We start from the raw sequence: 12,348 nt of genomic DNA on the forward strand, positions 1-12,348 counted from the left end.
CTTGGACAGCCCTGTGCAGGAAGAAGGACCACACCACAAACCATGATCAATCCTAATGATGCACCAGGGGCCAAATGTTTCCTGTGCCATCCACAGCACAGAGCAGCAGCCTCCTGTTCCATGGGACTTGGGGCATGTGGGGAGGAGGAGCTGAACACATGGGCAACCACACTTCCAACTGAGGCCACTCCAGCTTCAGGTGCTCCAGGTATGAGAACATAAGAGGAAATGAGAGTTCCTCAGTGATATAAAACTTTTTACCACAGAAGGTGATATGGGGAGGGGAAAAAAGAGCTCATTTTCTTTTTTTGAAGAGTTTCTGCTTCATTTATTGTTTTATACTATCAGAACCTAACACTAACCCAGAAAGAACCTGAACACATCACAGGCTTCAACAGCAAATAATTTAAATTGGCCAGATCATTGTCTAACTTTAGACTACACTAAAGCATTTTGATCATTGTTTTGGCAAAAATAAGTGATTTGTCCTTTATCTATTATTTGTATTAGAATGGCACCCAGACACCCACTAAAGAAAATCTTCATGAGGCCAAATGCTCTAGAAACACAGAGCAGAACTACTGTCCTTACTCTAGAGAGCTTACAATCTAAGAAAGCTTTGCAGATGTTTGCATCAACAGATGTTTTATGCCTTGCAAGGTTCCATATTATCAGGACAGATCCGCAGAAGTTAGTATCAAGATAAATATTCAGATTTGGTGACCGATTTTCCATATGTGCCACTTCAGTCACCAAGTCAGTCAAATGCTGTCATCAATTTTAATCTTCTCTGCAGCATGGTAGATGAGTCCCTGAAAGGCTGGTGAACAGAGCTACAGCCAAGATTCTCAACAAACTCCAGGGAACTTGGGTGACACAGACCTTAAAGGCTCTACTCTCTCTATTCCAGGTAGGGTAATTTTCAGAAGCTACTAAATGGCTATTTTCAAGTCAACTCCAGTGTTACAGGATAGGTTTCCAGACCCTGGCACACCACACATATAACATTCATTATGCTCTGAAAAATTCTGATGGTTTAAGGTAATTTTTTAATGTGCCATTTACACTATAGCCACGAGCGTCTGTCTTTTCAAGGAAAAAAATAAGAGAGACTGGAGGCAAAAATAATCTCTTTAAACCTCTAGGTAATGACATGTATTATGATGTAAGAAGAGAAAACAATTACAGAAGTAGCTGGCAGTTGGTGTTTTGGCTGAAGTTATGAATCTACGTGGAATGTTTTTGTAGGTGTTCCTCATGGTCACCCTCCCCATGTTGCTGTTGATAATGCTGGTACAACTTGGAGCCCCAGGCTCCCCCCATCCCTTCTACTGCTGGAAAGTGTCCATTGGACATATTGAGTATAATGGAGGTCAAGGATTTAATGTAATTTTTGGCCAGTGTGAGAGTCTCTATTTTGGACAGCTTGTTCTCAGCTCTCACATGAGGGATCACCTCCCGCAAAGCCTGGAATGCATTGTTGAGTTTGTGCATTCTCTGCCTCTCCCGCTCGTTGCTTTCCAGTCTCCTCAAAAGCCTGTCCTTACTGCTCCAAGGACGCTTGGCTCTGCCTGTGGGCATCTTGCTGCTCTCCTTGTTTCCCCCATTCCTCCTTTCTTTGCGTCGCAAACATTTCACCAGTTCCTTCTTTCTCATTGCTGGCTCTTCAGAAAATGCTTCTTTGTCAACAGTTTGCTTTTGCTTCTTTCCTTTGGTTTTAGTCTTCATGTTTTGTTGCATGTACTGGTATTAACCATCAATGTGCTGTAAAAACATAACACCAATATTCAGCTGGGAGGAGAGTTTGCAGAGGGAGCAGAGGGCAAGTGAATGGAACCAGTGAAACAAATGCAGTGAATCACCTACTGGCGAAAAACAGATGCCTCTACCTTCTTAGAAACAGGCCTCAAAGTAGAGAGATTTTTCCTTTATCACTGTACATAAGAGAAAATGGTCTCCAAGTTGATCCAGTCTTTCTGTAGAAAAGTGAACCACAACTCAAAAAAATATGCAGAGTACAGCAGTCAGTTAGGTTTGATAACAGATCACCTCTGTTGTTTGATCTCATACACTCCTGTTGTCTCCCAGCTCACTATCCCACACTAATTAAACCATGCACCATTTCAATGTACATGTGCTGGTTTATTGGGGGGATATTAGACAGACTCTTCATGCTCTTATTCAAAGTAAACTGTCCTTGAACTCCTGGTCATTGGTTTGTAGGCACAGGGTTCCACTGTATGAGGAGTCCACTAGAGGGAAACATGGCACACTGACAGGGAGAAGCTCCAAGCCAGCACATGTTTTCAGCTGCAGCATTTCTGTGTGTTGGGCTAGTCCCCACCACACACATAAAAAAAGAGCACTTTCCTCTTTCAACAGCAACCCAGTAACAGCAGGGCTTAATTGCAGTTACTGCCCCAGATCAACAGCAGCAAAGCAGGCTGTTTTCCAAGTTATCCAAAAAGACACAGCAATGTTCCTTCTTCTGTATTAGATGACAGCACTGATATTTTACCCCTCCTCAGCCCAGATTCTGTGCCCACACTACATCTGAAGACAACAGCCTCACAGCAACCCTGCCTCAAACACCAACGATCAATGTTACTTAGAGACATTCCCAAAATACATTCCTTCCATCGTCTTCCAGTTCATGTAGGCATAAAAAGGCTTGGTCTAAACAAAATACATTTTTATGCCGATACTATTGTGTAGGAGCAGTTTGAGAGTTGGTGAGCCAATTAAAAAAATTAAGAAAAAAAAGAACCCAAACCTAGCCCCAGACGTGATGTGAGACTGTCCCGGTACAAGACATCAACCTTAGCTGGAGCAGGTGGTGGCAGTTCCCAGCTGTGCTGTGGCAAATCCCACCTCCTGTCTCATTTCTCATTTCTTCAGAGCCAAGTTCAGCTGCTGGCCTTGCACAGTGGCTCACTTCTCTACCTGTGAGGGCATCCTGGCTATCCTCTGCTTCCTTAACTGCTAGAGAGGCAGCTTTACCAAACAGGACAGGAATTCACAAAGCATTTGGGTTAGGGTAGCACTCTGGTGATAACAGCTGAAAGACAGCACCAAGCAGCAATCAGCTTGTGCTGTGGGAGCCTAAAAAACCGCTGGAGACACACAAGTATCTTGACTGAGAAAACAGGTCCAAAGCCAAGCACTGGGTTTGTTCTGGACTCTGTGTAACTCACTTGTCAGAAAAGGCACAACTGTGGCACAGAACAGGGAGGGAGCTTCCCCACTCCCAGACAGAAAGCACTGCTGGGGAGAGCTGCTGTTTGGAAGAAAACAGCCCACTGCACTTGGTGAAGAGGGCATTCATGGAGGCAGCCAGGAGAGAAAGCTGGAAGAAGATCCAAAGATCCAAGAGAAAGGAAGCTTCAGCAAATTGCGGGAGCAAAGTAGCCTTTAAAACTGCAGGCTGGGCAAAAGCAAATGTGTATCATGGGATAAGAAGGTGCCTAGCTGGCAGAGGTTTGCTTTCAGACTGCCACTGCTGCAACCCAGAGAAGCAGCCTTACAGAAACGCAGCTCAGCTGCTGGGAGCTCCAGGAAGGTGGTAAGAGTGTGAAAGGAGCAAACAGATTGTGGGGGGAATCAGGAGCAACAGACTGGAATGGTCAAGAGAAATCAGAGAGAGCAGCCAAATACCAACATATTTAACACCCTCTGCAGCCGTCCACCAGGGCTGGCATCCCTCCTCTGTGACTTACCACTCCACCAGCTGCTGAGAAGGTGCCTGGGGCCCAACGGGCAACGCAGCAGAGAGCCAGGGGAAGCCACTAACAGCAGCAGGGGCTGTGGGGGCAACAGGGAGGGAAGGCTGCGTGTCCTCTGGCTGAGGCAGGCTCTGTCAGCAGGAGCCTGCGAGGGGCCCAGGCCCTGCCCCTGGCCTGAGGAGCCCCGGCAGGCGCTGCCCCGCGTCCCGCAGCGCAGGCTGCCGCAGGTGCGGCGCGGCCCCGACACGTGGCTTTAGCGGCGGGGCGGGTCCGAGCCGGGCGGGCGGGCCGGAGCAACGGTCCCACCGGCGGCAGGCACCGGGCCCGGCAGCCCATCGAGGGATCGGGCACGGCCACAGCGCCCTGCACAGGGCTCCCGCCCGTGCTGTGGGTGGTCACAGGGCTCGCGGGGACACGGGGGACACAGCGCACGGGGAGGCAGCGCTCGGCGGCACTGCAGCAGCGCGGGTGTCACTGACACTGAGGCACAGAGCTCTGTCACCACGGGAGGGGTCAGCCCAGTACCTCCTTCAGCAGGTGGAGTGTTCCCGGGTGGAGGACACAGTCTGTCTCAGCTCTGTTCTGCAAGTTGTCACAGCACCCGTGTGACACAGGCCCACAGACACAGCACCGACATCCTTTGCAAGAAAGCTGCTGCTCATACAGATTGCAAGTTTTCAAATTCTTCGATAATAAGTTCTATATAAGGTGACCAATTTAGTGCCATGGGATCTTTTACATCTGTTCTCATTAATGACCACTGCCTTGGTCAAATTTCAGCCCAGTAGTTATATTTTACCTAATGAAGTTAAGTCATCTTGCTATCAGTTTCTCATTCCCAGGTCACAACAGGTGCCAGGACTCAGCAGCTGCCATGTGAGGTGGGGGTTCCAGAGAGCCTCCCTCAGTACTGCCAGGGCTGCCCTGAGCCATCCCAACCCTCCCGGAGAGCAGGGAACAGCAGCACTCTCCTCCTGCCTCACCAGTGCCCAGCCTCAAACAGCCTCAGTATCACATCAAGGGAGCTCCCAATGCACACCAGAACCACATTGACTTACCTGGTGATTTTCAGTCCAACTCAGCACATGCACTTAGATTGAAAAACACAAAAAAGTCTTCTAGAAAGAAATTCAATGAATACTGAAAAAACATCATTAACCTGTTTTCTGAACTTATAAATTTTAAAATCCCCATTCTTCCTACGGATCTTTAATTGACGGATTAAAAGCAATATTCAGAATTACATTGTTTCTGTTTTAGCATTGCTTCCCAACTGACTGTGTACACACTTTACCTGAAATTTTCACAAGGGTGATACTGGAAGAAATTAAAGGTGACTACACTATTTAGCATGGACTCATCTGCTGGGAATGTGGCTTTGAGCTTTCGGAGCTTTCTCAACCTCACGACACTAATAAATATATCTTACACTGGAACTACACTGCTGGCATCTGTTTAAAAATGAACAAACAGACAAAGAGATTATAAATATATAACTGTATTTTATTTTTAATATTAAATATTTTTAAATTACAAGCAGTTTCTTGAATCACACTATGCATGATAATCAATATACAGTAGAAATTACAATTTAAAAATGTACACAATTTAAAGACATTTTGACCTGAAATTTCATTAACTATGATATATTGCCATAAACCTCATACCTGTATTAAATTACAATAGGAAAACCTCATACCTATGATTTTGTTACATAGTTTCTCATTTACAAATAGAATTAAACATTATATATACACACACATCAGTACCATTTATCATTTAAGTTACACCTACATCTGTGCAAGTTCAAACAATTTCATAAACAAAACTAACTGTAAGTCATATTCAAGTTTCTGAAAAACAGGCTGCTGGTATTACAAATACTTATTTTCAATAAGTTTATATGATGTTTGACTCTCCTCTAGATTTCTTCCATTTTATACCAAAACCATTAACATACAAGGATATTTGTGTATGATTTAAAGCTGAAGTAATTTTGTACACTCCATTCTTATTTAAGGCTATTTCTTATAAGGCTAATGTACTTGGATTCCACCTTTCCCCAACTCCAACACAAATAGCCAAGCCACTGACACCTGACAATGCTGACATTTTAGGATAGTGCTTAATTGTAAAAAAAAGTCTTTCTACCAACCAGCCTCCTCATGAAAGATTGAGTACTACATAAAAATCTGCTAAAAATACTGATAAAAAGAATGAGGCTTAAATGGCTTTCATTAGTGCATCAACAAGGATATGAAAAAACTGTTCAATCTGCTCTTTTCCACAAAAATGGCAATTTCCATAAATGCAGTTATACACAAAGTATCTGCAGCTGGGGGATTTGGGAGAGTACAGGTGTTCCCACTGAAACTGGACACTCTTGTCGCTCTCTTGGCTTCTCACTACAGATCCTAATGTTTAAACAACCTTCTTAGGTGGGAAAAATCAGCTCTTTTAAATACCTTTAGTAGCCAAATTGAGACAATGCCTTCATTATTCAAACAATCCAGGTATTCTACTAGAGAAGGAATTAAGCTGTAACCAGTCCTCATAATAAACCATTGAAAATAGATACACATACTTCTAAAACGGAGACCAGGCTTAAGTAGCTAGTGCAAGAAATTACATAGAGTGTAATGAATGATTTAGAACAAATCCCCTCATTATAAAGTAACATGTTGGAATTCATCTTCATTGTGCCACTTGACTGCTAGGCAGATATTTAAGTATTGCTAGTAGTTGATCAGATCTTTACATATAATTTTTCACCCCAAAAAACTGTTTGTATTATTGCAATCCAGCCTACTGGATTACTGAAATTAAGACTGATGTTTAAGTGATGTGAGTTAACTTTAAATATTTCTTTCTCTTCATTGTACAGCTAAAAAGGACATTACCTTGCTTAATATCATACACATCTAGTTTTGGAAAAAAATGCTCCTTTGGCAATTCATTAGCAATGAGTCCATGTGGACAAAGGAGTAAACTTTTACTTCCTGTGTAAGATTTTCTTTAAACCCGGGTAAAGAATAAAAATCTTAGATTCCCATCAAGCAAAGGAAATTCCTGATGTGCAAGATAAACATCTGATTTTCCAGAATTACAAGAAACAAAATGCACAACAAAATTACAACATTCTGGAGTATAAGCTTTTATTTAACCCAGGACTATTTTTTAAATCAAATTATTCAAAATTAAGGCTGAACTCCAGGTCTGACAGGTTTTTCACCACGAACGGCAGACAAGCCCACATGTTCTTTGCAGACCATTATGGAGTTTCATTCTTACTATGGTGAGAATTAAAGAAGATAGATGAGATACCCTAAATCTAGCTGTATCAAGGAGTTTAATGTTGGAATTACAGAATTTCCAAGCAATAATTTGTGCACAAAGTCTATTACCAACATTTTAAGATATTTTCAGTAGCACACAGCTTCCTTAAACCCTCTACAGTATATACTGTAAGCCTGTATTAAGAACTACTTGACTTTGCTTTCTAAATAATGTTTTGGGAAAGGTCCATAGGAAAATTCAGTTCCTCACTTCATACTGAAGAACAGTTCTCACTAACTCTGAACCTGAGTGCCTCATCAGAAAAAGATCTCAACAATTCATTGGCAACTTCAAACAACATGATAACGAAACCATTCCCTTTTAATCAGTACGGAAGCCATTCTGGTTCAAGGGCTAAACAATGTTGGAAAAAAAGCAGTTAACATATTCCTGTAATTTTTAAAACTTACTTACAAATCAAAATTAACACAGAGGTATACAAAAAAAAACCCAAAAAACCAAAAAAAACCCCACACATCTGAAAATATCTAGTCCTCCCATCTTCATATGACGAAAATTCTCTGGTGACTGGATCTGGACACAAAGCACTTGGACCACCATTACCTCAAGCCCTGCCAAAACAGCCACTAAAATACAAAGGACTTCATATTTCAGTACATTTGTATTTTAGTACAGGTAAACAAATACAAAGCCAGGTAAACTGTTCCTATCAGTGTTTCCTACAGATCTGCTATTGCGTAAGGCATTCCAAGAAGTCAGGATTTGTTTCTCAACTGAACTCACTTTGAAGTAATAATTAAGGATATCTTTTTCTGAGCAGTTTAAAGGATTAAACCAGCTAAATGCATGGTAGAGCAAGAAGGTTAAACCCCCACACTGTCTTCCCTTCCCTACAGGCTTCAGAGCAAACCTACTGTACTGCATCCTTTGTCCAGGATGCATTTCAAGATGCACCATGGAGCTCTGCAGACATCTTAAAACAGATCTGGCCCAATAAAGGGTGCAAAACTGGGCATTAACCATTAATCAAAATGTTAATTGTCATAACATCACCGAGAGGTAGATTTACCACAGGCCTCTGAATGGAGCCCTGATCTGCAGTCGGCAGAAGAGTGAGCTTCAAAATTCACAGAATGTACAACTGAAGGGCTAAGTGTACCCAAATCCAGTCTACTGAAATTAGTCTTTTTATAAGATTTATAAATTCCAGACTTTTGTACAGCCAATTTTTCCTCTTCTTTCTCCAAGGCATAAATTGTAGTAAAAACTGGAAGGCCCTTAATTGTGATATAGTCAGATGCTATTACAGTTTAAGCAGTCAGTAGGATCATATGTAGAAAGAGATAATATCTCTTCATTCCATCTAAAAATTCCAGAGTCTATCATATATTCTTTTCCAGTTTCCTATAAAACATGAACACTAACAACCATTCTATAACCATTATCATTTAGAAATGGTACTGAATATAAGATTTCAGCAAGTCTAACATAATACTCAGAAGTTATGTACGTTTTACAAGTACCGTGCATAGCAAAGGCTACAAAAAGGACAAATTAAACTGGATAACTGGGCCAATTCAACTTGTCTTATTTTCCTTGAAAGATTTAAGATTTTGATTCTGTACATAATCAGGAAATAAAGGAAGAATAATCCATAGTGCAATTGTAATAAGCAAAGTAATATGTAGTGATATCTTTTTGAATAAATATGGCTCACTACTGATCAACTATCATTCATACAGTTCCATCAACACAGCCACCTGTTGCACAGGACAGTTATACACAATTCTACAACAGGTGTATGTTCAAATAGATAATGAACTACATGGAAAAATATAAAAAGAATATTATACAATCTCATACATAAACCAGACTGTAGTGTAATTGCTTTACTTAAGTTATCTGAAAAATACTTCAAGTACTTGAAAACAGCGGCAGAATTGTCTTTCAATGAAAAGCAAAATTGCACTGATTTAAAAATACATTACAAAGTTAAATACACATTCAAATTAATGTCCTGATTTAACATTGCTTTCAGTGTTTACTTTCGTTTCTCAGTACTTCTTGATTACCTGTGTTACTCCAGGAGGATCCAGAGTTTAGATAAAGAAGTTTCAAACACAAAGTCTGTGTATTTTATGTATGGAGTCCGGGCCAGTTTAAATTGATTTAATCTTTTTCTCCATCTTCACTGCTTCCTATTAGTAGAGGAAAGGTCATAAGATACAGTGAGATTCTTCTGCAAAACCCTCACTTCTTTGTAAGACTCTTCCTAGAACTTGGCATTCTGCTGTTTTGCACTTCCAAGTTTTGGTTAATTTTTCCCTATGCCTTCAACTACTGTAAACATTTGGTTCATTTATTCATAGACATCTGCTTCAATCACACAGCTCAATGTCAGTTCTTAGGGCACATAAGGCAATGTAGGATCTCAGAAATATTCTTTCTTATCTATAAGTTACTAAGCAGCAAATATTATCTAATCAATAAGTACAATACAAGAACAATACAACTCTATATAACACCGATTACGTATTTATAGACATTGACCATTAGCAAGGCTCTGCAATCAGTAATATTTATTTTTAATAATGCAATGTGTTATCGAGATTAATAATATGCCAAACTGATCCAAGTCTGCTCCTTTTTGCTTCTCTTAACCCTCAAAAATGTATCAAAAGGTTAGAAAAGGTTTTTGTTACTGACAAGAAGGCTTGTTAATAAATACTGGTAGTACTCAATATGAACAGATTGTTCAGCTCTCCTAACAAGCTATCCTACTCACAGCTCTAGAAAACATGCTGCAATTCTTGAGACTATGTCAAGAACGCACTGTCTAAAAAGCAATATTAAAAGAAATTAAACTGTAAAATAAGCTTACACAATAATGGCAGAAACATTATATTCCTGGCATCCTCATCCTGTGCAATTAAAACACAATTGTGACTTCAGACAGTGCAATAACCAGAATTATTAACTGCCAGAGTGTGGCAGGTGGAATAGCAGTGCTTCGGGATTGCAGAGGTTTCATTTACACAAATACAGCAGTAGGATTTTTAACAGGAAAACAGAGTTTGTCCTGTAAATGTTTCATAAGCTGTTCAACCACAAGTTTGTACCAACTTGGGTGCAAATAATCTAAATCTCCATTGAAAGCTACGCCTTAACTGAAACACAAGACCAGACAAACTTTTATAGTGTTAAAAATGTATTTCTACATTTGGTATTTAACACAGAACAATACTTCTTGTATCTGCTACTTTTATCTTTACGTAATGGTTTTAATTTGTAGCTTTAAAATTATTATAACTAAATTACTTACCTCCTTGCTCTATATCTGAATCTGTAAGATGTGTAAGAGAAAAGCTTGCCATGTTTGCAGGAGAGATAGAGAATCTGGAATAAGGGGATGAATGTGACCAGTTCTGATCAAGAGTCCGGGAAGGTGGAGGTGGAGAGAAGTATTTTGATGGCTGAAGGGGTGGTTTAGAACCAATGAGACTATTAGCTGCCTTGGATATAAAGGATGGCTCTGGAGAAGAGAAGTCATCATCCCACTCAAAACCCCCACCTCGGGGAGAAAAAAAAAAGGGAAAAAAAAGAAAAAAGCAGCATTACTGTAATGTCACATTAGGTCACCCATGGCTGTACATATAGACTGGAAGATTGCATTAACCCTAAACAAAACCTGTAGCCCTGGGCAGGACTCTAGCCCAGGGAGTCACAAAGATTTGTCACCCACAGTGTGGTTGTCTCTCAGGATACCCTGGACACATCAATACATAAACAACCAGTACCACATCCCAGCTTTGCTCCTCAGGAACAAGGCAATCTGAGCCCACCTGCAGTGTGTGCTTAGGATGCAAAATTGAAGCCAACACGGTACAGCGAGTTTACAGATCACATATAGTTTAATGACTTTTCATAAAAGGCTGTGCATAAAACAGTCTCGGCCCCTGCTGTGTATAAATATATTCATGTACCTTCTTCATCTGTTGAGCTTTCTGAATTTGCAAATCTGTTCAAGTAACCAAGACTGGAAGATGGAACAGGAGAGCTGCCAGCACCTTCCCCGTTCACGTCTATCCCACGGCTTCCCAGCTCCTTCGTTGGTGTTTCCTAAGGCAAACAAAGGCATTTCTTTAACTCTTTTTACACACGTCTCTGTGCCTTTAGATGCCAACACCCACAAATACACTCCCCCATCCTGCCTTCAAGGCAAATGTGGAATTAAAAGGTCTGTAAACTGTTACAACTACACAACAAAACTTTGAGTTATAGATCAGGCACATGCATATACTTCTATTTCTAAAGAAAGTTGTATCAAATCTATGCTAAAATGCATGCAGGAAATCACTATTTCAATATTATTTATGATATAAAATGGTTTCATATTTCTAGAACCAAAGCTAAAATATCTTCCAGTCGAAAACAGTTCCCTTATCAGCTCAACATGGGAAGGGGTTTTTCCTACTTAAAAAAGTCTTATCCCATCTCCCAGCATTTTATTTTAATCCCTTAATCATGTTCAGGATAAAGACACAGACTTTGTACAGCTGGTATTGGAAGCAGCCAACATTTTATCAGTTACTGTAATAATAAATACAGAGTTCAACAACTAAGTGCAGTTTAAACACAGCTAACTTTTTCCTTCCCCTCTGACAAAAGGACCACTATTTTACAGGCTGGCTAAACACAAATAAATCATCTATGTTTTCTATTCCAAAACACAGTTAACTCTAATATTTATGTGCGTCATCATAAGCAAGATTTCCAAAGCTTGACAATGTGACTGTTCTTTTAAACTCACTGGACTAGTTTAGTTGCCATAATGTTAAAACACAATCCCCTCTGTATCCAGTTACAGAAGTTAAAAATTGATAAAGCTGATAGGGAAACAAAAGTAACCTTGAGTTTTCTAAGTCGATCAGTATGTCACTGAACACGAATCCCCTTGGATTAATAAAAATTAGCAATACCATCTAAATACTGTTCTAATCTTTGATTATGATCTTAGGTAAATCTACCTCAGTGCTAACTACTACAAGATTCAGAGTAAGGTTTCAGTTTGAGTTTTTGGGGGTTTTTTTTGTTAACTGTTGGCTTTTTTTGCTTTCTTCCTTTTTTTATGAAAGCGTCTTAGAGTGTTCAAACTCATTAAACAGATAAGCTGCTTCTATAAAGTTACAACGATGTTCTGCCAAAATCAAAAAATTAAATCTTGTCCATAGCAATGCTGTCTCACATATTCAAAATAAATACAGCTAAAAAACTGCAAAAAAACATCACTAAAAACCATGTTTCGTTCAGCACATGCAGTCAAGGGTCC

General features: G+C 40.2%; 2 protein-coding genes across 9 annotated transcripts in view; both read right to left on the reverse strand.

Annotated features, from left to right (window-relative positions):
* LMTK2 (lemur tyrosine kinase 2) overlaps positions 1 to 12,348 on the reverse strand; it is a 58,864-nt gene that overhangs the window by 12,467 nt on the left and 34,049 nt on the right. Inside the window, exons 12-18 of one of the 8 annotated variants that reach the window (XR_014855089.1) lie at positions 11,003 to 11,138; positions 10,342 to 10,590; positions 9,092 to 9,217; positions 5,017 to 5,173; positions 4,781 to 4,840; positions 3,717 to 3,801; positions 1,614 to 1,764 (exon numbers count right to left, since the gene is read on the reverse strand). Coding sequence is in view for 1 of the 8 variants with exons in the window: in XM_085074639.1 (XP_084930765.1) it covers positions 9,189 to 9,217; positions 10,342 to 10,590; positions 11,003 to 11,138 (414 nt within the window). In the remaining 7 variants the exon portion in view is untranslated. Of the gene's footprint in view, positions 1 to 1,613; positions 1,765 to 3,716; positions 3,802 to 4,780; positions 4,841 to 5,016; positions 5,174 to 5,204; positions 9,218 to 10,341; positions 10,591 to 11,002; positions 11,139 to 12,348 lie in introns of those variants that run through there. The other 7 variants (XR_014855088.1, XR_014855092.1, XR_014855091.1 and 4 more) reach the window with 7 other exon arrangements.
* BHLHA15 (basic helix-loop-helix family member a15) lies at positions 299 to 1,740 on the reverse strand. Its single transcript, XM_085074646.1, has one exon. It carries the CDS (start codon positions 1,738 to 1,740, stop codon positions 1,228 to 1,230), a length of 513 nt encoding a protein of 170 aa, XP_084930772.1. The 3' UTR covers positions 299 to 1,227.

The sequence above is a fragment of the Lichenostomus cassidix genome, chromosome 14, assembly GCF_008360975.1.
Source record: "Lichenostomus cassidix isolate B80296 chromosome 14, HeHo_3.0, whole genome shotgun sequence".
NCBI classification, from domain to species: Eukaryota; Metazoa; Chordata; class Aves; order Passeriformes; family Meliphagidae; genus Lichenostomus; species Lichenostomus cassidix.